The 26,950-nt window shown below is 41.4% G+C and overlaps 2 protein-coding genes across 5 annotated transcripts in view; one reads left to right on the top strand and one right to left on the bottom strand.

Moving 5' to 3' along the window:
- Nucleotides 1–26,950, top strand: part of IQCA1 (IQ motif containing with AAA domain 1) — a 104,273-nt gene that overhangs the window by 18,507 nt on the left and 58,816 nt on the right. Inside the window, exon 6 of the mRNA XM_068686275.1 lies at nucleotides 9,162–9,349. Within this exon, the coding sequence (XP_068542376.1) occupies nucleotides 9,162–9,349 (188 nt within the window). The remainder of the gene's footprint in view (nucleotides 1–9,161; nucleotides 9,350–26,950) is intronic.
- The window catches only part of ACKR3 (atypical chemokine receptor 3), a 139,937-nt gene that overhangs the window by 67,676 nt on the left and 45,311 nt on the right, over nucleotides 1–26,950 (bottom strand). For all 4 annotated transcript variants that reach the window (XR_011097757.1, XR_011097758.1, XR_011097760.1 and 1 more), the window contains exons 2-3: nucleotides 12,527–12,602; nucleotides 2,986–6,520 (exon numbers count right to left, since the gene is read on the bottom strand). The gene's annotated coding sequence lies outside the window, so the exon portion shown is untranslated. The remainder of the gene's footprint in view (nucleotides 1–2,985; nucleotides 6,521–12,526; nucleotides 12,603–26,950) is intronic.

Below are 26,950 nucleotides of genomic sequence, written 5' to 3'. Positions count from 1 at the left end.
GCTAAGAGCACATATATCTTGATAACTGTATCCTGACCTGTTTCCTGATCTTCCTCACCTCGCTGCCACAATGCTGTTTACTGCCAGCCCCAGCATTAGCACCACAACCAATGTTCCAGGCCAAGGTCTGTGTTTAAGCCACACTGACCACACTGATGTTGCAAGGAAACATTAAATTGTCTGGAAAACATGCATGTGCTGTCCAAACAAACCTGTATTTTCCTTGCTCAGGCTATTTTGCAGTTACAGGCCAATTATAATGGACCATTTTTCCATTTTTTACACTGGCATATACTTGCACTTGTCTGTTTTTAGCTCATAAATTCTGTCATTAAGCACCACAGTTACAGGATGTGTGATTGTTCCATTCTACAGCAGTGCAAGCTAGCTGTCAGCCTGGTGTAAATGGATTTGCAGAGTGGTTTTTGGCAACTGCTTTGTCTCAAAGTGGTGCAAAACAGCCCAATAATGAATCTGCACGCAGCTTTCTCACTTACTGGCTCTCCTCACAGGGTAGACCCTGCAGGACATTATACTTACAATCTCAAAACACTTGCTACTGGAAAGAGGAAAAAGTGGTTTTAGCATAAAATGTTATGATAAGTTTGCAATGACTGATTTATGGAAGGGGAGGAGGAGCCTAGGAACAACAAATACAAAAAGACAAGACAAAATCTGTCTCAATTTAGGGACCCAGCCTACTGCTGCAGCTTTGCAGCTGGAGTATTCCAAAGGCCTGGATGTTCCCTTGCTCATGTTGTCACATAACGAGCACAAGTAATCAATCCCATTGAAGCCAAGTGCTTCGCATGCTTTGACAATTTATAGGACCGAACCCTGGATGCTTTGGACATGCACACGCATAAATGCCTTCTTGTCTCACAGATAAATCTATTGACTTACACGGTTACACAGCTCTCACACTGTTCTGTTCCATAATTTCAGCCCTTGCCAAACAGTTAGTGGTACAATATGTGCTTATCTACAATTTTCTCATATAGTATTTCCACTAGTCTTCCTCTTTCTGAATCCTTTTCACATGAAAGGATCTATGTGGTCTTAAATAAATAACTGTATTCTCCTTCTTACCTCTTTTAAACATACCCTAATTTAGGCATGTTGTCTTGGGTAATGCTTTTATTTATATCTGAGAAAAGAGTCTGCCAAACATTTCTTATTCTTTAAATTCCTGATAAATATAATTCATTTCATCTAGTCAGAAAAAAATTAGCATTTCCCAGAATAGCCTTCTGTATAAACATTCAAGGTTATGGCTAAATAAATATTATATGGGATTTAACAAACTGCAAACTCCATAAATACATAAAATTTAAAATATTTCTTCAGTAGTTGGAAACAGACAAACACAGTAGTGTTACACATCCAGACTGTTTCAATCCAGTTTAAGATTAAAATTTTTTGTTTGTTTGTTTGTTTTTTAACCTAAATGATGCTTAAACATCAGGAAGAAGTTTTATTTCACCAGGCATGCATACACATCTAAACAGTGATAAATAATCTGTATTATTTATCAGGCTTTCAACATAATTTTCAAACCTGCTTATTTTTGAAGTAGCAAGATGCTGGCAAGCAAGAATCTCACTAAATATTTTGGCTCTCATTGACTAGAGTCACACTAGCAATGAAATCACTGCCTTCCAGAGTCCAAAGCATACTTGCCATTTTTAGTATGTTTGACAGCATGCCCAGGTATAATATCTAAATAAACATAACCATAATTACATAAACTTATATGGTCATGAATATAAATGTTTCTCCCGCTCCGAATTTTCTTTTATCTTATGAAAAAGTGTTGCATGTCAATATTTATTTATATATTATACAAATCTATGAAACAGCCTTTTTCAATATTTTTCTAACAAGACCTTTTACTACAAATGCTTTGTTTGAATGCATATGACAATTACTTTAATTGGCAAAGCCATTGAAGTGAATCATATAGTAGGGAAGCTTTAATGAACGCAATATATTTTCTTTAGTTGTTCCTTTTTTTTGTGCCTAATTTAGGAATTCAGCCATATAATTGATGTGGCTATCACCATTTGTGTACCATGGAATCTATATGAACACAATATTCATCAGATGAGACTTTTTCAAAATACATTCTTCCTGCATCCAGACAAAATACATTGAGGGAACAAGAAAGCAAGAGCATATCTAACTCATATATTAAACTTTTAAAGAGAATTCAGACCACAGTTTAAATGTCAGTATAATAAGTTAGTAAAAAACAGGACCCTGGTTGTTTAGGGAGTAAGTTCCTTTATTCTGCTAGTAAGGAGCTACTTGTCTGTGTAGTCGAAATGTAGAAATCTCGCTTTCAGTTCTGGTGAAAACAAATGACCCTTAAGAATACTTACTTTGCTTAGGAAATATAGTCCTCCAGAGAAGCAAACTCTGCTACTTCTGAAACTGAGCAACAAAATGCTACTCAATTACTACATCTATTGGAAGATTACAATTTTGGACGATACGGTCTGTAGCAGAACATACACTGGAAAAGTCTCTTAAAACCACACTGTGTATCTTTCAGCTGTGCTGTTTCAGACCTAAGAAAGGAAACTATCCTAAATTAAGTACCCAGTAATAAAAGCTCCAGTAAATCTACCTTTCAGGCATAATATGTATGGTAGCCTTAAAACACGAAATAGAATGAATTTATTTATTTCTCTAAAATGAAGACTATCTTTCCTTTAAGTGTAGTCATAATGGAACAATTGAAGAGCAGTTAGTTCCACAGTATGGGGCCTCCTATATGTAGAAGTCTAGCCTTAAGCATGCTCAGCCAGCCTGCACACCTCTAAGTGTTTTATAATGAACAATAAAGCAGTCTGTGTTGAAAAAAGCTGTTGAGCTGACTAAGCAGAAAGACAGACATTTCAAGCTAGGAAAGAATGATCTATGCCACTGAATTCCTATGTGTGAAAAAGAACACGTACAGAGGCTTTCATCACATTGGCTTACCTGGAATGCGTAGGGAACTTCTCCTTCCTTCTACTGGTGGGTCTCCCACTTTGGTAAAACCTCAACTCTCTTTGGGGAGGATAGGGGGAGCAGAAAAGAGCAGAAGATCAAACAGCTCTCTCATCAGCATGCTTGTGACTGATGAGTTGGAACAAAATTCTCTTTTAGACAAATGTCCATTTTGCCTTATTAATTTAAACAAGGATTTTAAAGACAAAGCCCATCAAACATTAGATAAGCATTTTAAGTTAATGGACCATGTAGTCCTATTTTCCCACAAACTCAGGAATCTTCCTATTATGCCCTATTTTTACAGCAACATCAATTATTAATATGTATACTTTTGCTGACAGAGGACCACACTAAAAATGTGAGTTTCGTTATCCAGTTCTGGGTCATTAACTGTGAAAAGCTTGTAAATATAATGGTTTATTCACATGGGAAGCCTTCATTAAGATGCATTATTCTACAACTGATGTGGCAGCATTGCATTATCAAGTTCACTGTCTCCATCTAATATTTGTAATTTGTTTCTAAATGAGTTGCTGTTTGTAGGGCAAGTTAACAAATTTGAATTTCACATGGCCAAAGAAATTTCTTTAAGATGGGAAAATGCTTCTTCCCCCAAGGAAAAGCTATTTATTTATGTCCTACTGTAGAATGCCTCCCTTTGATTCAGAAGCAGAAACATTAGAGGCGCTGAGAGAAGTGATGTTAGAAATAAATTGGCTTTTGTCTTCCTTAACGTGCACATTAAGTATAGATAGCTGTAAAGCTGCAGTCATCATATCGTCTCAGTATAACCCTTAGAGCTCCAGAACAAGTATGGGGGGCACATGGAAATCCAATCTGCAATACTGCAAAGGACAGGTCAAAGACTAGCTGATGCTGTTTGAAACCACATTCCTGCTGAGGCCGTTTGAAACCATCCTCTTGCACTGTCCATCTGTCTTGGAACTGTTTCTGCCCTTTCTATACCTATTTTCTCTTGCATTATTAGATGGGCAATTGTTTTTCAGACAGATTTTTTTCTGAAGTCTGCTCCTTGATGAGAGAACACAAACACCACTGGAGCCATCTCCCTCTGAAGACCCAAGAGTGCTTGAAGGATGAATTTAAGTTCCAACATTTTGCAGTTGCCTCCTCACAACTGAGGCAGGATTAAGGATCGCTTGAACTCCAAAACCAGTGAGGTTTAGGGTGACATACACTTTTGTGATTAGGACGAGAACACTGGGTCAAAAGAAAGCGAGCTTAACATAGTTTATTTCTTCAATTGCAAAGCAAGAAAATGGAACCAGTGTTCTCTAATTCAGACTGCACGTGCTATCCAAATCTTTTTTTTTAAGGTGTTGTAAAAGTCTAAAACATTTCATACCATCCATTGTACAGGCTCCCTGAGGACTCAGTTTTCTTTCCTCAGTTTGAGTCTTTTATTTGACAAAAGAAGAAAAGATTTGCTCTGAAAATGCATTGCAAATGTACAACAGATGGTAGAGAACTGACAGATAAAACAATGGTACAATTACATCATTTTTAAACTAATATCATCTGGACATCTTGGTATATCTCTCCAGCAGCTCGTGCTGCTGAAGTGTCTGTTTTAGGTGATGTTGTTAAATTCACTTCCACACTCAAATTTTATCTATTTCATCTTCTTGTTCCCCACCTATACTCTAACACTGATTCTTTATCTTGATCTTTTACACCCTTAAGTGCACTTGGATCAGTTCTTACAGGCCAAGGAAGCAGCTTTTAAGTTTTTAAGTCTCTGTTTTACATGTTAGTCCATGTACACCTAAGTTCTTTTGGTGTTTCCTCATGTGTCAGAACCTTATTCCTCCTGTTACTAAACAAAATTCATGCTCTTCCTTGTTGCCATTTTTCTGTGCTGTTCTTCAGCTGGTTTTCATGCCCGGCAAGCTGGAATTTGCTTGGAAAGATCCTGAGAGACACCAAGTTCGATTCATTTGTTGTTGACATGACTGCATTGATGTCAAAGTAACTGAATGAAAAGCCAGGCCAGTTGTATGCTCACCAGTAAAGCTTCCCTTAAACTCCAATAGCTGTGGCTTGATTTCCTCACAGCTGCTCGATGCTTTCCTCCTCCTCCCCCAGAACAGAAGCCAGCTTTTGGTTCCTGACATGTGTAGGCCTCCTGGTCTTCACTCATAAACAGGGTGCGTTGCGTATGTTCCCCATTAGGCTGCCACGAATCCTCCAGGACTCATTTATCACGACCAGCTTTGCTCTTCACTTCGTGCTCCCCCTCACCCATCTGAATCGCAGCGTACTCCTTCCAAAGCCTTGCACTACAGGAGGAGCCCCTGTTTGGCAACTGTCTGTCCACCGCTAGGCCAACTTCAAAGGCTGTCATTTGTTATTAACGTACTCACCGTCACTCCTCACAACAGCTTGCCTGCCGGAGCTGACTCCCACTCAGATCAAGTGTCTTTTTGTACCTGCCATGTCATACTATCTCGTTGGCTCCTTTCCAGCCCCTCGCCTCCTTCCTGTGAATCTGGCTTATCTGGCTGTCTAGCTCCGAGCCAGCTCTGCTTTCCCAGCAATGGAAGCAATCAAGCAACAGCACGTTTCATGTCAGCAACAGCCTTTTCCTCCTTGTAAATAAACTCTTTTCCACATGAGCAGTGGCTGTACCCTAATTTAGAAAAAACTAATAACAAGGAAGGAATAGATCTGGAGGAAAAGACAGTCCAATAAGAGTGTGGTCTTAACCAGCCTTCCTCTTCTCTTTCATCCCTTTTTCCCCTTTTTTTAGTGAGTTATTGAAGGTGGGTAACTAGACTCATGGGTAGGAGTTTTCCTGTGGTTCCTGTTTGTTTTGTTTTATGAAAGTAAAACAGTACAAGGCAAAGAGAATGAGGAAAACACGAAGGGCAAATACAACAGAGCTTCTTTTTATAAGCTGTTGTAGAAGGATATATCTGTACTTCAGCCTTAGGGCTTTGACTGCAGCTCATACACAAATATCAGCAAACACACTGGTAACCATATGGAGACCAGACAGGTAGCTGCACAAATATTTACTCAAAGCCTTGGGTGGGTTTTGCAGACCAGAGCACATTCTGTAGCTCTGTTGCTATCAGCATCTGAGACAGCTAGCTTAGAGCTTTGTGACTCGGGATTCAAGCATAGGTATGGTCTGTTCACTGAGAGATAAGGATCTCCTCCTTATGGTCTTGCTTATGTTGGCATGTTCTTGAGAGTTCAAACTGTTCTTACCTCACCTGCCCTAGGTACTGATGAGAAATGCTGGTAGTAAATTTGCAGTGACAAGAAGCTGATCATCACAGGCTCCCCAGGCACCCACTGGAGAGCAGTTCAGAAGAGAAGCTGAGTGAAGATGAGGGTCAGCGATGGTGAAGAGAAGCTCCCCTCTCTGTGCTGCTGCATGGGCCTTCCTGCCTCCTTGTTGTTCCACGCTCACCCACCGCTCCCCTTGCAATGGCTCTGGCCCTCAGCTGCCTCCTTGGTTGACTGATTCACCTCATTATCCTGGGAGAGAATTAACCTGAGGGGATGAGAGAGGGAGAAAAGATAAAGGAGATTATTTTCTACTTCTTAGAAAGCTGGACTGGTTCACTGCAGGGTCAGGTGAGTGCCAGAGCCTGTGCAGGAGAAGACAGGGACCACCCATCCAGCAGACAGAGTGGAGGTGGAAACTGGCCATTTCCAGTGCCAATAAGCTGTTCATCTAACGAGCCAGCTCATGACATTTCATCCTTAAGCGTTCAGATAAATCCGGTAGAGGAAACTGTCTTTCTCCATCGACTGCAAGTTAGCCATACTAAAGCTAGGGATATCCTCGTGCCTGTTGTACCCAGTTGCCTTGGCCTGAACATTGATGCCATTTTTTCTGCCTCTGTCCCAAAGGAGATGGGACAGGAGAATCTTCTGTCCACCCAGCACGACACCTCTGATATTCACCACAACTTCCTTTGCTCATCCAAATAATCAATCCCTTATTTCCCAGGTTTCTTTCCCTTATCCCTATTCTTCTTGCATATCTTCCCAGGAAATGCTGGAAAACATATTTCTATATAAAACATCTCTTACCTTCAGTTCCCCTGGTGAGCATCTGGTTAGAAAAACTAGCAGGCTGTCTGTGCATAACACACTGCCTATTTGCAGGCTGTGCTACAGAGACATGGAAGAGTTGTGTTGGCTCTAGCTTGCTCATCCCTTCAGTAGCAGCAATGGTACCAGTACCTCTAGGCACTAGTACTCTGATGGGAACTTCTAAGGACAGCAGTCCCTTGAGCATTACACTGGTGAAACAAATAGCTGAGTGGGAAACTGCCTGAGGGAAGTGGATCTTGTTTCTAGATTGCAATCTGCGAAGCAAGCCTCATGGGCCCACCACTGGTTTCCAAATGAATGCTGAGGAATTGGCATCACATCTGCTAGGTATGGCTATTCTGAGGTGCATTTAACATTACAGGTAAAACACAAATAAATAGAACCAACGTTACCTATGCTGTACTTTAAAATACTTGCTGTGGAAGGGGAAGAGTTGGAAACACTTGACTGCTGTGGAAAGTGAGAAACGGGTGAAGATAAGATCTCAGGGTGAAAGGCAGCATCTTTGGGTCATATATTCAGGTTCAGAGCATGTGCAGCTGCTGTTCAAACGCACGCTGCTTGTCTTTTTTCCTTCTGAATATTTTCTCACCGGTGGCCTTGACCAATTCCTTTTGCATAGTGCAAGTCACACATTGCAGATGCAGGGAGGGCAGTAAATTGCTTTCCTGAACAGGGCCTCTAATGCTTACATTGGATAGTGTGCAAACGCACCGTGTATTTTCTGAAACCAAATTTGCTTGGCACTTGTTAGTGATTTTTGGAACCTGGCTGAGGCATGGAAAAACACTGAATAACAGATCTTAAACGTAAGCTGGCCAAACCTTTGATAGAAGCTTTTTTGTCTTTGCGGGAGTCCTCTGGAATTAGGACTTGGAGCATGAGAGAAAATACATCACCAGAGCAAGAAGAATTTATGACTAAATTAGTGTGAGATGTGCTGATTTAAGGACAATCTCTATACGTTCTGAAGGTGGAAGGCCAGAGCAGAAATGCGGGGGGGGGGTTGTGCAAACCAACAGTCCTGAGCTTTTGTTCACATATGCTGCCACCTATATGTGAGTCACTGACTTTGAGGAGTAAAACACCCTGCATTACAAAACCAGCTTAGTAGATTTTTTATCTCCTTTTCCATTCTTAAATACGACATAAAATATAAATACTTCCCAAGTATATGGAAAATATTTTGTTCTAGAATTAAAAAAAAAAAAAAAATCAAAGCATATATATATTTCTTTTTAATATACCCTTTTCTCTACCTTCCAAACTAGGAATAGCTCATAATACACTGGGAACATCTTAACTTTATCAACCATTGCAAACTAAAAAATATAAAGTTTCAGACCACCCAGACAGATGGTATTTTTCATGCTTCTGTATTTGCATACCAGAATGACTTTCATTTTTATCTCTCTTAAAGTGCACATGTAAAATCAATCACGGAGCAGAAATTATTATTGTAAGACTTGAAACTGGTTTAAAAGTCCTTCTTGCCAAGGTTATCAAATCATGGGAAACTTGGGGAGCTATGATTTTTATTGCAGTGTTTGGGGGTTTGTTTATTCTTTTTTGTTTGTTTGTTCCTCAAGGGAAGTCGATTTCCTAAAGGAGTATGACCAGCTGCAACAAAATACCAGGAAACCACTGACCAAGCGGTGCATATAAAAATTTTAAGTGAACAAATTAAAAACAATACTGGCTAATTAAAAAGTACCAATAGGAAGTCCAAACATTTGAAATTTCAATTAAAAATCTCTGGCACCCTTCTGACATGGATAAAGTTGGCATTTGCAGAACAGCAGCTTTCTCACCTGTCTCATTGAGCTCCCAGGATCCCACGCTGAAAGGGTTGTTTTTGTACATTACAATGTTGTTAATTAATGCTGAAAAACTAACAATAGGCCATTGTGTGCATCCAGGCACTTTTTATGAGCATAGCTTTTTTTTTTTTCCTGGCTTCCCGCAAATAAATTAAGGCTTAAGCTGAGATTCACTGTCAACCTGGCATTCCAGGGTGTATTAAGTTTCTTTTCATTCGTATATCTTTTGTTTTCTCCCCTTGTCGTTTTCAGAGCCTACCTCCTCACTTAAAGGCAATGAGCTCTTCACAGCTGCATGCCAAGCAAATAAATGCCCAGCAAGGTGAGGTCCATGAGAGAAACGAGGAGGTGTTTATCAAGGACAAGCTGAGAGAAACAGAGGGGCTTGACATCAAGGAAACTCTCGAGGATCAGATCGGCCAATGTTTCATCGAGTGTCGGTGAGCAGAGAGAAACACTTGCCCCTAAAGAAAACCATTTGCCCCAGGGAGCCTAATTTTGTAGTTCTTACAAATTGCAAATCCACCTCGGGCTCTAGCTTTGTAATTATAAAAAGCATACCTACAGTTTAGGAACATTGACTTTTTTCCCTGTCTGAATACATAAGGTTTAAGAGAGTAACACAGACTTCCGTGAGACAGAAGTGTAATTATTTCCTATAGCAAATCACATCACTGGTACTGCAGTCCAGGTGCCTGCTGCCAGTGTTATCTATCAGCCTATATGAGCCTGAAGTATGCTTGTACTTGAGGCCTGACCTTGAAGACACTCCCCCAAATGTAACTTTATTTAGTAGTGCTGCTGATCTCAGTGAAACTTCACGTCTCAGTAGAGTTAAGCACATACTTACACGTTTTTAAACCGAGTGCTGACACCTATAGTTCTCTCAGGAAGTTTACTTTAGCTGAAGTTTGAGACTGGCAACTTTGATACAGCAATACTGTAAAGCTTCATACTAAGGAATGCACACTGTTTCTGTGACACAGATATTTTTTTCCAGGATTTACCCTAGCCAGTTGTTTAGTATGTAAAAGTAAATTGGGAAGCAGGGCCCAGAAATTCCAGGATTTATCAGCAAAGTTTCAACTGCTCTGCATATGATCACTTCCAATGGTTTTGTGTCTTGAGCTGCTTGGTGATGTTACAGGGCTTGTATTCATCTTGTGGGCTGGTGTCACATCCATTCATCATTCGGTGTTTTTTTCAGTGTACTGGCCCTTTCAGTCTACTGGCATGTAGTTTCCAGGTGGAAACACAAATGCTTTCTGATGAAATCTTTCTCATTAAATATTCTTATTCTTATTTATCCCTTGCCTTTGGTGACTATACAACAGCAATTGTGTTTGTTAAAAAAAAAAAAAAAAAAGTCATTAAAATAGCACACAGGTTTATCACAATCTATGTTTCTTTTTTTGTACTTCTGCATCTTACCTACCTTTTAGACTCTAGTATATACTTACCCCATCTAGCCCTCCTTTAAAAATAACTCAGGGTTTTACGAACCTCAGTTTTCACAAAGCACTTCCCCATCCCCTAAATCAACCCTGCTCTTAGGGCCCAGACTGCACAGTGCTTGAGCTGCCATTTCCTGCCTCTTCCCACAACTCCCATGTTCTGAGGTACAGAAAGATCTTATTTCCTTTACTTAATATTACTCATCTAATAGTAATTCTCTAGCATAGGTCAATCGTGTCCAATTATCTTGATGCTAGAGGTTGGGGAAAGCTAGCTGAAATACTGTGTATAATTGTTTCTTTAGGAGATTAACAGAGAACAGGCAATCTCCCAGAGAATAAACCCAGCTGTAAACCTCTTTAAAAACAGTTACAAGATACTATTAAAAGTAAAATCCTTCCTATCAAGGCAGTAACAGCAGATACCAAAGAGCCTAACCAATCTAAATAATCATTCGGAGGAAGCTGATACCAATGTTTGATCACTGGAGGCAGAGAGGAGTGGCTGAAGGAGCTATTCATCAAAACCCTTGCTACCTATTTTATAAGCGACCTGAGCCTCATGTATCTGTGAAATACTCTGAAGAAGGAAAGTGGAGTTTAAATGCTGAGCCTTCTTATTTAGTAAGCCTTACAAGCAAAATGGGACCCTGTTGTTAAATTTATATGCCAGATGTGCCCGGGGGCCCAACTTCAGATGAGACTTCAAGACTGTAGGCAGACAGAGTCAGTATCCCAGCATATAAATATGTGATTAAAGAAGTTGTAAGGAGTCTTTAACTACCCAGTAAGTTGTCTGGTCTGATCTAGTCAGGTTCAGTAGTCTTGAATCTCATCTAGACTTGAAAATTAACAAAGATTAAAGTCAATGTGTGAGTATAAGCACCACATTAACTGTTCTCAGATAGCTTTATGGGTATGCTTTTCCAGAGCAAGTGATTGTATTAAATGGGATTAAGATACACCCACACACAGAGTTAATCAGTGACAACACCGCTTATCCACAAGGCTTTAGTCAGACAAGTTGTTCTTCTGCAACTGAGAAAGGCTGAGAAAACAGCTCCTCTCTGATCTTGTGGTATAATCAGAACTGTGTTATGACAGAACTGCTTCTTTATCCACCCATCTAAAACAATCTGATTTTTAAAATGAAATAAATATCGGTTTTAGGCTAAAACAGATCATTTCAATGGAGCACAATTAAAAGAAATGCTGCATGTGTGTTTATGGCAATTTTGTGGTGTGCCTGCATGGGGGGCCATCGGGTGGCAGAGGGACAGCAACAGACTTGCTGCCATCAGAGCACTGTGTTCAATCATTCTCCCTGTTACTGTCTTATTTTAAATGAACTGTCCCTCAACTTATCTAAAAATCACTAAGGCACATTTCAGCCAAGACTAGGCAGATCTCATTAATAAAATCTGTTCTAGTGACTTAGCAGTGTGGCAGATAAAACCCTGTCCCCATTTTGCAGCCAGCGGGAGAGCTGCCATCAGCTTCCGCGGAGGCTGGACATCACCCAATATTTCAGCTCGTGTGGATCTGGCTGAGTGATGCCATGGTTTGTGGGACAGAGAGGAGGCACCAAGCTGCCTGCCACGATGCTCTTCGCGGGAGACCTCCATTGAGGTGACCAAAAGAATTTTCCCAGCAGACACATTCACTTGCTTCCAAAATAGGTGAAAGAAAAATTTTGCTAAATGTTGCTACACAGTGGAAGCATGTGTGTCGGGCAGAGCCAAGTTGTGTCTTGCTCCTGCCTGGCCTGCTGAGCAGCGGGCCAGATCTGAAGTGTCAAGGTTTACATTATTACCTGCCAGGATGTACTTTGGCTCTCCATTAAGCCAGTCTACAAGATCAACATCTAAATGTAGCTTATAAATTATTCTTTAACGAGGCTTTTTGACAGAGTTTACCATTTTCTGTAGTCTATTAAATAAACAGATAGCTAAAAGGGAACAAAGATTCTTTTGAATGAATTTTGCTGCATGTACTAAAAAAATAAACCCAAACTTCCATACTGCATCCTTCAATTGGAATGGGATGTGATAGGAAATACAATTAGCAGGTGTTGTCTTTCAGCACAGCTACTATCAGATTACAAAAGCAATGAGCACGTATTAAATTTCTCTACTTATACAGAGAACTGTTATAAATATTTACCACTTTCTTTGCACAAGGGAATAGGAGTAGCTTCAATCATTTCAAAAACCAAGACAACTTCTTCTGAAGATAGGTTCTGAAAAATAAAAAATAAAAATCCAAAGGAATAGATTGAACAAAAAAGTTTCAGTTGCTTTATACCACAAAATATTTTTTTAATGTAACACTACAATTAATAGCCCTGCTGTCCATCGTTCTCTTTATCTGTATTAACTTTTATGGAGCTCTTCTTATGTGGCTGGCAGATTATTCACATACAGCTTTCTAGACTTCTGTTTTGCCTTGTTCCTGTAGTCAATACTAAAAAAAGAAAGATTTTTTGAATGCTTGAGATCATTTGAAAAAAACAAAAACATCATGCAATCTACCTGTAGGCCTCCCTGTTTTTCAAGGTAGCTATGTTATTCATGGAACAGGAGTACAAATGCTCCAAAATTAATACTTGCTGTGATTATGTACCTCTGAGCCTGGATTTTAATCAAATGACTCCCACACATTCCATCCATTATATTAATAACAGAGTTTTATATTAAAATGTAGCAATTACATAGCTGGGGCTTTAGTTTCAATTTCCTGTGCTATTCCAGACCAGAAACATTTTTCTCTTAATTTCACATTCAGGGTTTTGCACTGCATATGCAAAAACTGTCATCATTGTCTTCTCCACGGTATATACCAACAGTCCCCAGATAACAAATCTTTCTCGGATTCATCCCTAAATTAAAAAAAAAAAAAAAAAAAAAAAAGCAGGAAGAAGGGTAAAGAAGGATCCCCTTATTATATGGAAAAATGTTGTAGTATTTTTGTCTAAGAAAAGTCTGCTCTGACAGAAATCAATACAAAGGATCAGAAATCAAGATGAGGTTTTTATTACCAGAGATAGCCTGAAGAATCACAGGGGAGAGCCTAATACACAGGCTTTGCTGTAATGTGTCTTATGCCCTCTAGCTGTAACAAATTATGCCGTGAATTTCTTGGAGGATTTATATGCCTCTGCTCAGCGCTCTGGGGAGCATTTCATCAGTGGCATTGCTGACCTAATAACAGGGGATCTAAGTAATAGCAACTTTTATGTACGTTATGTGTTATTCCCACAGATTTGGGGATTGGTTTTCTCGAGGAAGGAGGAGGCAAGGGGTAAATGTGCTTTCATAATAGGTTTACACTTTACTGATTAGCTTTGAATGATCTTCTCGCTCTGCCTGCTGACTTGAGTGCTGTCAGAAAAAGAATTGGCCAAGCCTCATGGTGAGCGAGTGAGACTTCTTCTGAAGCGGGGGGTTCCTGTGCTTTATTTATTCATTTGGAGCATTCTTGACAGCCAGCCCAGGCTTTGATGCAGGGGAAGGGAGAAAAGAAATAGGAAGCGATCGTGTTATATTTCTCTTTTTCACAGGACTGTTTTGTTGAGCTGAGTTCACTGCCAATATGCCTGTTCACGGGACTCCCTAGGTAGCAGGGGGTGGGTGATGCGGAGGCAGGAGGAAAACGAATGGAGAGAGAGGTTTTGCACTGAAACTCCAGAATAGGGCAAGTATTCATTTGTGTCAGGCGCTGCCTGTATCTCCTTTCACACTCCCTACACTCTGCTCCTTACGAAGTCAATATTAATGCATGTGCAAGTTGCCAGGCAATCCATCAGCAGCCGAAATCTTGCCAACAGGACACAGACAGATAGCACCTCGGCCGTGCCAGCCTGCACAACCCCTGCCCTCTGCTCCCTCGGCCCTGGGTTGGAGGAGCTGAGTCGCTCCAAGTCCATCCGGACCCGTCTCGGTCTCCAGCCCCACTGGGATTACTGGACGTGCTCTCAGCCTGCCAGAAGCTCTTTCCAAGGAACCAAGGAGTACAGAGTACAGTCTCTGCACAATATGGCACCAGTTTGAAGAACAGCTGATAGGAAAATTGCTTAATAACTAGTTTCTGTGCAGCGAGCCGCAATAACAGACAGTTCTTTTAAAGAGCAAGCTCCAGTCTGGAACTCCTTGGAACATGACCAAATAGACAGAGTATCAGACCCTTAATCACAGTCCACACTTTACAATGCCCCATTACTCTTACAAATGCCTTTCCTTCTTCTCTGCTACCCCTGCAAGGGCACTTCTCCCGTAGAAACCTACAGAGGAATGCCTCTCTTGCATCTGGTACTTTATATTCAGCACAGACAGGAGTTACTGCCCACAGGAGCTGTTTATAGATGGGTGATGAAATGCTCTCTTTCACCTAATCCATATTGTCATTACTTGTTTTCCCTGTCATCATTAAAGGATCATCACACACTCATGAGACACTTGTATGCGACATTCCATTTGGGTGCAAAAATTACCAGCCAGAAGTAGCTGTGAGCTCAATGTACAACAGGAGGATGTTCTGCAGTCGGGGATAAATAAGGGAATTGTCTCCTAATCGCATCAGATGAGGAGGAGATGAATGAAATTAGAAAGAAGTCTGTATCTGCAGCACAGTTTTCTCCTGTCCTTATCTGCTCACTAAAGTTGATCATACCCTTTCCTAGCCTCGTGTATTCAACACACCGAAAGCCTGCACAAAGTCAGTTCTTCAGGGAATGTCACAAAAGAAGTTGAAGTTTCTTTTGAATCACTCTGCAGACAGAGTGTTTCTCCTCTGAGCCTTTTTTCAGGAGGGTGAAGACAAGCTCTAAGTTGTGGAGGTGAAGCTCTGGAAGGTGATGGCAGAGGCTTGGGGGTCCTCTTCTCTCCCAGTACTTTGTCTTCCTGCAGAACTACTGGGACAGCAATACTACAGCAAATGGGCACATTTGCTAAACTTTGGCTAAATACTAAGAATTCTACCTTGTTCTTTCATCAGGCTTGCTGAGAACAAGAGAGAAGGTTCAGGTAAAGCTGAATAATAGTACTCAAAAAAAAAATATATATATATCTAAGGAGACATTCCTGTTGTCTCTAAATCACCTGATCCAGAATTGTTGCTGCATTTCATGTTGGAATGAGATTTGTCTTTTACAAAACCTCCAAGCAAGGGACAGAAGAGATGACTTCTGTTTTTCAGTCCATAGCTTCACCTCTGTTTTCTGACAGAAATAACAACTTTAGATTTTGTAAAGGCAGTAACCTCTGCATCGTAACAATTAGTGCTAGTACAAGGTGCTCTCTGTACACCTCCCTGCAAAGCCAAAAGGCCATTCGTCAGGAACAGCTTACATCTAACATCAACCTTTCTGGACATGGGGGACACGGCTCAGCCTGCACCCAGGTGCTCGACTGTACCTTGCATAGACACTCAAAGCTAGCTTCAAAATCCAACAGGAACACCGCAGCCATGACAGTGTTTAGCCCCGGCAGCAAAACCTGCACAGGACCCTACAGAGAGATTTTGTCAGCTATGCTGAGCCCCTTGCTGCAAGCAGCCACGCCGCCATCTGAGCCCGAGCTGGTTAGTTCAGAGCACATCTGTGGGAACTGAAATCCTGCCTCTGGGCTGCAGGGTGAGACAACCTCTAAGGGTGATTAATTAACATAATTAGGAGCTGTAAACATTAATGGGTAATGTTCAAGCCTTTCCTAACACATTCCTAAAGCTTCCACTGAGTAGTTATCTATTGACTAATTTTGGCAGACATCTTTAGGGCTGGAGGGAGAGAGGGAAGGGAATGCAAATGCATCACTGGCTTACCAGAGGAGTACCAGAACAAATAACCCACCAGGTTTCTTTGAGCAGAGGGAAAATAAGTTATCATAAACAAGAGAACTGTTTGTGTATGGCGGGGGAGAGCAGAGAGTGTGTGCTGAGGATTAAATAGCAAGATTATCATGAGAAGCAGGATGTTGAAGAGGCCAGGACTGCAGCCCACAGTTCTGCAACCTGTTTTCCCATTGATTGGAATCAACTCTTAAGATCTGATAGCCATTAAAAAAAAATAACTCAGTCATTCTTGCTTGTGGGAACACCATTGTCCTCTTTTAAAAGCGTGAACCCCTCTAATTCCAGAGGAGGGGCAACTGTTATTAAGTCCATCTGCAGTTAATCCACTTTATTGGGTGTCCGTGGATTTACAGGAGGCAGGGGACACCTCTGGAAGCTTCTGTGCAGTGGCAGAAGTTGCCTACTTCAGTGCGTGCTAAGAATTTATGAGAGTGCTGACATTAATGGAGGCGGCTTGATGGCTTTTGGGGGGGATCAGCCAGAATCCCCTGGATTCATATATTTCTCATACTTGGTGAAACACAGATAAATCTTGGTAGTGGGTATCTGCAACAGTAAGACCAGTTGAACCCTGGTGTCAGGCCTCCAGAGAGGCATTGATAGTATTACTAGTTCTGCTTTCTAAATCATCACAAACTCTGAAATATGTTGCCTTCCCATTTTTGTAAGGCTCCTTGAATTTACACTTTAATTTATAGTGATTGGCAGCTCTGCATAGTGATTAAAAACATATGCAAAGGACCCTGCTGCTCTTTCTTCATTTCCTATTTTGTTCATTGAACTTTCAAAAGTTTGAAATGATCGAGGAACAAAAATAAGATTCTTAAAATATCTCAGGTGCAAGTCAAGATTCCCAGTTTTCAACATCACTTTTGTCACCAAATGAGCCAACGCTGCACATAAACACAACTGCACCAGTTTTCCAAACTCTGCTGCTCCCTTCCAGATAGACATTCAGATGTCTTAAATCACTACAAGTTGCTGGTGACCTTACCTGAATTATCTCTCCTTTGACTGACAGTTTGTTACTGAAATGGGGTCAGGCCCTGATATTATTTAGCACAGCTAAGTCTTTACCCAAAGCAGACTCCTGTTAGCTTCTAAAGAGGGTTTCATGTACTTTACGAGCAAGTTTAACAAGATCAGGGCTGTTTCAAGGGTTTTACAGACAGAAGAGCATGCTGTTGGACCCCAAGGACTTGCTCTCCAAGCAGTTCACCACCAGCACAAGCTCAGGGAAAACTATTTCAGTGCCATGTAGGGCTCAGCATCTTGCAGGAACGCTCAGGACTCCAAGCATCTGCAGACACATATTCATCTTTCCATTGGGCATGATTTGCATTGCACACCTCTTGCCATACTTGCATATAAATTATTCATTAGCAGCATTAAAAGCTCGTTCAGATTTGAACAGGCACACGTTACAAAGCCATAACGAGCGTGGTTCTTCTTCAGATCACTCTGTCCTCCTCCTCCACTTTCCTCCTCAACCTGCTTCCTTCTAAATCACTTGCTCAGAAAGACTTAACCTTTTTGTAGAGGGACTTTTTGCAAGGGCATGTAGTGACAGGATAAGGAGTAATAGTTTTAAACTAAAAGAGGGTAGGTGCAGATTAGGAACAAAAGAACAAATTTTTCACAATGAGGGCGGTCAGGCCCTGTCCCAGACTGCCCCAAGGAGCTGTGGGTGCCCCATCCCTGGCAGTGCCCAAGGCCAGGCTGGATAAGGCCTGATTTGCTTGAGGCAGGGGTGGTACTGGGTGGGCTTTGAGGTCCCTTCCAGCCCTAACTATTCTGTGATTCCCCACCCCATCTCACGGTCTGCCTCTGCAGTTTTCAACTGTAAAGCCCTAAACACTCTGGTGACTATAGACTATAGGCAAACATTTTCAGAGATGACTAGCTCGGCCTGTGGAGATAGTTTTTTTTTTTTTTTTTTTTTTATACAGGGACAGCAAAGATATATCTGTTCTAAAGGCTTGCATCTCCTTGTCCTACATCTTGAGATCAAAAAGATAGGTCTCATTGGATATTTGCATTTTTAGCAAAATGGTGTCTGCAGCTAGCAAGACCAAAGCAGGAAGTCTCAGTGTGTGCACTGGGTGTTACAGCTGCTGGTCAGCAAGGGAAAACCAAAGGACCAAAACCACAGTGTTAGTCCAAGGGCAGGCTGCTCTTTGACCTGTCATGCCAGTCACTTCCAGCCCAGTTCTTACAGACATACCCATCCCGAGCACTATTCTGCAGGCTGAATTCCTGGCTTCACTCGCTTTCTACTTTTGGATTTGCAGCACTACAGAGGCAAAACTGACCATTATAACAAATTTAGGTTAGATTCCCTTCCTACCTTCCTTAAATGGCTGAAAAGGAGTCACAGATATCCAGGGTCCCTTGACCTTGAGTTTAAACCTCCTGCTTAGCATTAAAGCTCCTAAAAATATTCATTCCTTTATACGTCCAAAAGTCTGGAATCCGCTAAAGTAAATAGCATTACTCTGAGTTGGTCCCATTTGCAAGCAAGAAGAAAAATCTTGTCACTAATTAGTTCATTTTCCTAAAGTACTCATAGCCATCTACAGTAATACTTGGGAATTAAAAGCTTGAAAACGCTAAGTGTTGCCGACATAATGCAACAACCTCCCGCTGATATTCTCAAGGACACTTCCCGAACAGTAGATTTATTTGTTGTCATAGATACTCAGACACAAACATCACTAAGGTTCAGGGCTTGCACTTGCCAGCAGCTTATTATAATACAGCTCCACATGTTTTAAAGGTTGGATTGGACTTTTTTCTGGGAAATGCTGCAGTAGTGCCCGGCACAATGGGCACGTTAGGCCGCAGTTCTCTCACACTGTATTTTCTTTATTCCTTTCTCAAGCAGGGTCCCCACACAGCACACAGGATTTCTGAGGGAAGGGACAAATTGGGTATTTAACAGTGGTATCTATTCTTTGTTTTAGCAGCATAGCACAGTCCTGATCAATAAGAAAGGAAGAAGGGAGTAAATTCCAAGGGGAAGAGGAAGAAAAACTGCTGGGCTGGGTCCCACTTCACTCTGTGGTAGAGAGAGGTATCTTCTCCAGCAAGTTAATACAGAGCAGGTGGAGGAACCAATTCTCCCACTTCCCCCTTTCCTGCCACAGAGTGAATGAAGATATGCTGGGATACAGGAACAAGAAGCAGGCAGAGAAAAAAGCCTCCGGAGTCCCACTGGTGCCTGGTGGAAGGACAGAGAGGTACTGGGGAGTCAGTGGCTGGCAGAGGAGAGGTGTTTAAAAGATATTCTGGGAAAAGAAAGAGTAAGGAAAAGCTTAGAAGTAAGGCGAATAAAAATGAACAGGAAGCACAGAGCAGTGGTTCCCAAACTACAGCCCTTGCTCCACAGAAAGATCTCTTTGGAAAAGCAAGCAAAGGAGGTAGAAAAGACATTTTCAGCCTTGGCTCTATAAAATGCAAAGAAGAAAGGAAGCAAGTGGGGAAAAAAGAAACGTGGCATGGACTGACACAAGAAGCAGAGCAAAAGGGTAGCAGAAACATTCACAAGGAGCTAGAGAGGCAGAAGCAGAAAAGAATGGATGAAAGAGGCATATAACTGGGGGAAAAAAATACCCTGAGCTACCAATTTGAAAAACAGGAACAGTTAGAACCAGAGACTGATGGAAAATATGAAGCATGTCCAATGGAAAGACAAAAGAGCAGTCTCTGGAGGTGTATGCCACCAAGCAAGCTCAGGTGGAGGTATAAAAAAAATGATTGTCTACAGCCAGGAAGTCTGATTTGACTATGGAGTGGATGAAGGCATGTGAGTTATGGTTGGGAATACAGCTGTGAATGACAGCCTGTTATTCTTTCTCACGGGATAAGAGGGATATATTTAGTTCTGAAATACAGTCCTTTCACTGTTTTCACTGACAGTGGGTTTTTCGGAGTTTACATACCGGGGACCATAGCGGCAGTGTGTCTGATGGAATATAAGACTGAATCAGGCCATTGCGGTTTCAATATGCCAGCGTGTTTATTTAACAAGCTGCTGACAAGTTACTTAAGTGCTGAATTTCAAGCGAATCCCACACACAAGGGACTTGCATCGTCTAGCACAAAAAATCCAGGCTTCCACTGGAAATCAGTGTAACATCTACCACACTGTTAAGACAGCTTCCATCCTGGTCTCGTTTCTCCTTGCCCTTCTTCACCTGTACCTTAGCCCATCTGTTTTTCAAGCCAAATGTCAAAATACACAATTAGACTCAAGCTCAGCTGCCATAAGATACCACTAGGGTTTCACACCTATGCCCTTCTTCAGTTTGGGGCATAATTCAAACTCTGATAGGGTTAAGCAAAGGGAGATGTGGGCAGCAGGGTGGAAGAAGCAGGTTATCTCATCACCCTCCAGGTCTCCATAATGAAATAGCCACTACAGGCTCCGGGTGACAGCAGTATTACCTGGATAATATTGCACCCAGGTAAGGGTGCCAAGGGCAGGTGAGGCGAGGCATCTTTTCTCCTTCGAGCACTTTGCGTATTTCCCTTTGGAGCACCAAACTGCACATTTGCTAAATGAGCAGTGTGCTGCAAGGTTTGGCAAGCACCTAAGTAAATCCTCCCCAGTGCAAAGTTAACATTAAAGTTGGTCCATCCAAACGCTATGCTCGGATTGAATCTTGACTTAACACTGAAAAGGTTTTGAGATACTATTTCTGAGAGCGGAACAAGAACTTGCCTGAAAGCTGAGTCTCATCCACTCCTTCCAGAATCAATATGTTTCAGTTTTACTGAGAATTTCGGCATGGGGGAAATTAGTCAGACTCCATCAATCAGGTTGGTTTTATTATCCAGGTCAGAGTCCAGGGCTTTTAAGTCATGCTGCGTTTCAGCCATATGCAGATACAACAGAAAACCTAATTATTTATAGTAATTTACTTTAAAAATGCCCAGCTATTGGCATCACAAGCTATGTTTTGTCTGTTGTGTCAGGCATCTTCAGGACTTACACAATTGCAGTATTAGGAGTTACCATCCTAGGCAGAGTAAGAGATTTTACACTGCATGTAAGGGGCTTGCTGGTTCTTGTTAGGCTCTGCTCATAAAAAATAACAATTTCAGCATAGTCCCATTCAGTGTGATGTCTCACCAAATAGAAACTTGTTTCACTTGGACAAAGAGCACAGAACCATAAAAAAGCTCGATACTTGCATAAAAGACATACTCAGTACTTACATAAAAGAGTTCAGTACTTACTGAGATATTTATATAATATCAGAAAACTGCATCACTCCTAATATCTGTTCAAACACTTCCCTCTCCTCTTAAATTGCCTTACTGACACATGAATCCTGTGGCGGCTTGGAAAGGAAATTTACTTTGTTTTGTGCTCCCCATCACATAGGGAGACTGGCTCTTCCTTGCAGATTTTTCTGGAAAGCATCTAATCCAGCAAGTAATTTTGAAGATATTGGTTTAAAGTGAGGCTGTAAGTTAAAGCCTGCAGTCTCTGTAGCTGCAGGATTCCTCAAAGTATTCCAAGACAAAACACAATTGCTCCAGGGGAGCAAATTCCGGAGCCGGAGCTCTGCCATCTTCCGTATTGCATACATGTGCTTCCCATCACGGGCTCAGCTCTCGTGGCTGCCACAGACAGGGTAACACTATGCCCAACATATCATTTCACCGTCATCCTCTTCTGGGAAATCATGTATAACATGGGCTTTTATTCTTTATGGATTGCAAGGTTTGCAGTTGTGGGAGGCCTGGGAACTGGTGGGAGTGAAGGTGGGAGAAGCTGATTGTAGCCTCTCCCACGTATGTGCCTGTATTTCATTCCTGTCCTAACCTAATCTTTACATTCCTCCCTTCGTGAGCTCTGCTTTCTTACAATAAGGCCATTCCAAAGAACTGATCCTCTGTATAGGCCCATAAAGCAATACATTTAGATCTCCACTATTTAAAAAAAAATAAAATAAAGAGAAAGAGGGAGGAAGAAAAAAAAACATACCTCTAGGGTTAGCAAGTGAATATGCAACTTGTCCTTCAAGTTTCAGCCTTTCTTCTCAGATAGCACTTCTCACACTTCCTTATCTGTTACACCACTTGGGAAGAAGGATGTTACCAATGTTTGGGTGTCCTGCTTCTGCCACGAGTGGGCTGCAGGTCCAGCTCCATATTCCCAGAGGACAGCCCCTACACCTCTGGCCAACAGTCTGCCTCTTCCTGCCCCACTGCCAGCAACTCTCTGCAGCACCTGCCCTGTGTACCAAAGAAACGTCTAAAAACCATGTCATCAGGCCACAACATAAATGAAGAATAATAACAAAGCTCCATTTTGTGCTTATAATTGTTTAAATTTGACTGCATTCCACTGAGAGTAGCATGGGCAAAAGAATTCATTTGGAGAGGCAATGCCTGAGCCCTGCAATAGGACTCAGAATTGAATTAAGAATTCAATTCTTTATCAGTCTTTAAGATTGCCCCCACTCTCAGCCAGTTCCAGGAGATGACAGAATATACACCAGAGAGATGCAGAAAACAAGTAAACAAAAATCTATGTATATATACACACCACTCCGATTTTTCTTTCACATAACTAAAAGGTGAGGGTTAATGAGCTTGGCATCTCAAGGTATCACAGTGTGTTTCTTGGACTGCAACGATGACTAAGTTTTTCAATTAACACCTTTGATAAATGGATGCTCTTAGTACCAGCCTGAGACTAGTTTCTAATTGAGCTCATCTAAAATGTTTCTCCTTTTTTTTCCCCACCCGCTTTTAAACTGCCAATGCAGAGATTCTAATTGATTTTTGTTGGTACTGAACTATTAGGTTGTTAGTATTGACCAGGAGCCTTTGGACCAGGCACATTTAAACATTTCTAACTTTGTATACATTTTCTCAGCAATATTCTTCAAGATCAGTCTCAGGTTTTTCCCCGTTTTATGTTCTGTGTATACCTGATTGTGATTTATTCAAATAAGGCTGCTCAAGCCAATTGGGACGAACATTGAAAATCATGCACTGTGACTGCTTTCATATGCATGAAATTGCCTCAGATTTATCATTAAAGAGTTCATTTAAACACTCATGGAAACCACAGAGAACGGGATCTCTCGAAGTGAACAAGAATGTTAGCAGCAGAAAATCTCAGAGCAAGGCATTTGGTTGCTTTCTTAACTGCAGAATACATCATGCCACATTTTCAACTTCTCATTCCCCACTGAAGTTCTCCCCCGTCACAAGTGCTTCTAAAGCAAGCGTCATCTTAGCTACAAGTAGTGCCATTTGAACAACACTGCGATATTGATCTTAAATGAAGTTGCAAGCCACTCTCCCAAGCAGTAATGTGATGCCTGACAGATGCTGATTATGCATTGTCCTTTACAAACGCTTAAAGAAGACAAATCATGGACTGGTAGCAGGTCAGAGGCACAACAATCCTTGAATGGGACAGCTCTGATAGAGTGGTTGGATAAGACAGCACACACATGCAGATCACTTTAATACAGGGAGGTGAAAAATGCTGCCAGTTATGTCAGACCGAACTGTGTTTCTGCACAGAAGTAAGGCAGACTTAGAGCTCCTCAAAAGAAGGAAATTAACTGCTGAAATACATCTGATTCTGCTTTCACCATCACCTCAGATTTACCCATCTTCACCCCACAGTAAAATTATGCAAGCAGTTATAAACCAGATAAAAATCACATTGTTTTAGACCTTGCCTCTGGTAGGCTGGGTTGTTTTAACCACTGACACACAAGGTTAACTATTATGCTTATACGCTGCGCTGTATTTATTTGAGCATTTAAATAAGGGTAGATCAAAGCACAACGATTCTCTGTTCGTTTTCAAGCTATCGGTCCCAAATTTTCCAGACAGACATAAAGGATGCATATGCTGCACAGTGCGTGCGGGGAGTTTGACATGCCCCAAGTGTGCTGAATTTATTATGCACGCACGCAGCTCTCCGTCCAGCATACGAACAAAAGCTTGAGGCAGAGCACAGGCATTCGAGAGCTTTTAATCAGCTAATACCTGTAATACCCTTGAAATACCTCAAGTACCTTTCGCAGTCAGGTGGTGGCAGAAGAAATACAGCACATGCCAAAACATCACAGAACAAGGAAGGCAAAGCCCAGGGAGAGCCAACACAGCATGAGTGTGAGCAGCACTTTTCCAGATGGGCGACCTGTCCAGGGCACCCTCGCCACAGCAACACCATCAGGTTAAAGAGCAGGTCAGTGATGGACCATGGCAAAACAACACAAAGCAGCGATGCCCAGCCTGCACCTTCTTTCTCCTCCAAAAGAGATATGTTTGTGTTTTTTTTTTGTTTTGTTTTGGTTTGTTTTTTTTTTTTTTTTTTTTTTTTTTTTTTGCTTCTGACACCTTGACTTCTAGAAGCAAAAGCAATCGCTCAAATTTTTCATAAACAAAGCCGATAAGAGAAAATGTTCGGCGTACTCCATTTCACTCCACTTCCCAAGTGACTTGGTGATGTTGGAGGGTAAGCTATTTTTCTTGGCTGGCCTTGCTACGAAATTGCATGCTTTATTTTCCTCTTTACAGAATTCATATTGTGTTAATAAAGAACTGTTGACTCCCTCTGGCTGACTCTGCAGAAAAGCTATTCTTGCAAAGCTTCTAGTCTGAGTTAAAGTAATCTTGCTTAAAACTGGCCATAATTGTTTCAGTCTCTTAAGTTTAATACTAAGCACAAGAAATATTGCCAATTTGAGTCAGGATTTGACATTCTGGGAAAGCAGGATAAGCTGACCAAAGGTAAGGAATTCAGTAAATGCAAGGGGAATTTGACCTGGCGTTTCTTTGAGTCAGCTTCTGTATTTTTGACCTCACTCTGAAAAGAATGGAAAGATGTAAGAAAATCAAAACAGATGAGAGTTTAATGAGACTTTTGAGCTCCAGCATACTCATTACTCCAGCAGCCAAGTCCCCCAGACATGGTGCTAGGCCCTGAGGGGAGTTCTTCCTCCGCATAAGGATTGCTCAACTCAGCCTCATTACAGCCTGGTTGACAGAGCCGCATTCTTCGAAAGGCTGTAGACAGTCAACAGGAAGCTTATGCTGGAAATAAGCCTAAGGATAGTCTGTCTGTGGAAGCTGGTGAGCAGCTCTTCGCTTTATGAGACAGCCCAGTGAGGAAGACAGCCTGCTTCATGGCTCCAGTAAATAACGGGTCATTAAGAAGTCCAAAATAGAATGACAGTAACTAAAAAAAGTGTAAACCTTTTAGGAAACAAATAACGAGTGTGGATGTCGGTACCTGCAGGTATTTCCAGCAGATACGATTCACCATACTCTATTTCTAGACCTATCATGAACCTGGTTATTATCTAGACCTGGTTATTAGTGCAGGTTAAATCAGATAGATCAAGGTTTTTATTTTGCTGTTAGACTAGTTCTGTGTGTTCTTAGTACCCTGTTAGTAACACAGGTTCCATAATACTTTCTCCTGTAGGTTTCAGAGAAGCAAAATAGGATTTCTGGTTCTATAGGGCCTGTGTCCGATAATCAAGATACACCCCAACACAAGCATGTATACTCAAATTAATGAATTACTCACTAAGGCAGATACAGATAGGCCTGGCAAGGCCAATGACAGCAGAAATGCCGCAGACAGGACTGCTGCGTGACAACCACGATGTGCCCCGCTCCTTGCCCAGAAACTCTTCCCTCCAAGGGTGATGATGGGATCACGGTGTCCTTGCATCCACCTGGAGATGCTTTCAGTATTACTTTAGAGAGCCTCACATCAGGCTTACCGGCAGCTCTGCCCAAGACTGTTCTCCATTGCAGGAGTCAAGCCAGAAAAACTGAATATCTTTGTAGCAATCTGCTTTCTCACCACTTTAATTTTATTTCCATTTCTGTGCCATGGTGGGTAAATTTAATATTCAACTTCTGTAGGTTTATCTAAGCTTTCAGTATAGGTTAGATGTTATTAAATACTGCAAACAAGTTCAGCTAGTTAGGTCAGGTTGTGACCAACTCCCAGTCCTGAGTTAATTCAGATTTGAGCCCCAAGAAATTTTTTTGGCAATCTTGGGGGGCAGGGTAGGAAGGGACATGCAAAATCAGCAGCACTGAAACATTGTGAAGGCTGATATTGCCTTTTTTTTTTTTTTAATTTAAGCTGAAATATTGAAAGTGATAAAGCTTTGTTTCTTGTTGGCATTATTCTTGCCCACATTGCCTTTTTCTTTTCCATTCAAAAACACAGCAGTAACTTGTAGCACCACCTTCCCATGTTTCTAGTTAATTTCAAGGAGAAAAGCCTACTGCTATTTTAAACCAGGAACATTTTTTGTCAGAATTTTCAAGTTACCAATAGGTCAAAAATCCCTTTTCCACCCTTTTCCCAGCATGGTTTACAGCAGGATAGCCAAAAGGGTGACTTCAGACTGGCCAGGCCTGTCTGAAAGGAAGCAGAGATTCCCCTTTTTCCCAGTACACTAACTACATATTACTATCCTTAAAAGACCAGGAGGACTCTTGAACAGATAAAATAACTTCATGACAAAGCAGAAGAGACTATTTCATTTTAGGAACTGTTCATTGGGAACTCAAGAAGCTTAAGAACAACTGTACTGGGTCAGCCAAAGGTCTACCTTTCCTGGCCACTAATACTACATGTAATAAAACTATCACAGAGGATTATCACATTCCACACTTAAGCCTGTCCCCTCCAACGACTGTTCCCAACTCTTACTTGGCTTTGAAGCTCCGTTC

This window comes from Anas acuta, chromosome 6 (assembly GCF_963932015.1).
Source record: "Anas acuta chromosome 6, bAnaAcu1.1, whole genome shotgun sequence".
NCBI classification, from domain to species: Eukaryota; Metazoa; Chordata; class Aves; order Anseriformes; family Anatidae; genus Anas; species Anas acuta.
The sequence above is the reverse complement of the archived record's forward strand: the minus strand, read 5'-3'. Positions and strand labels throughout refer to the sequence as shown.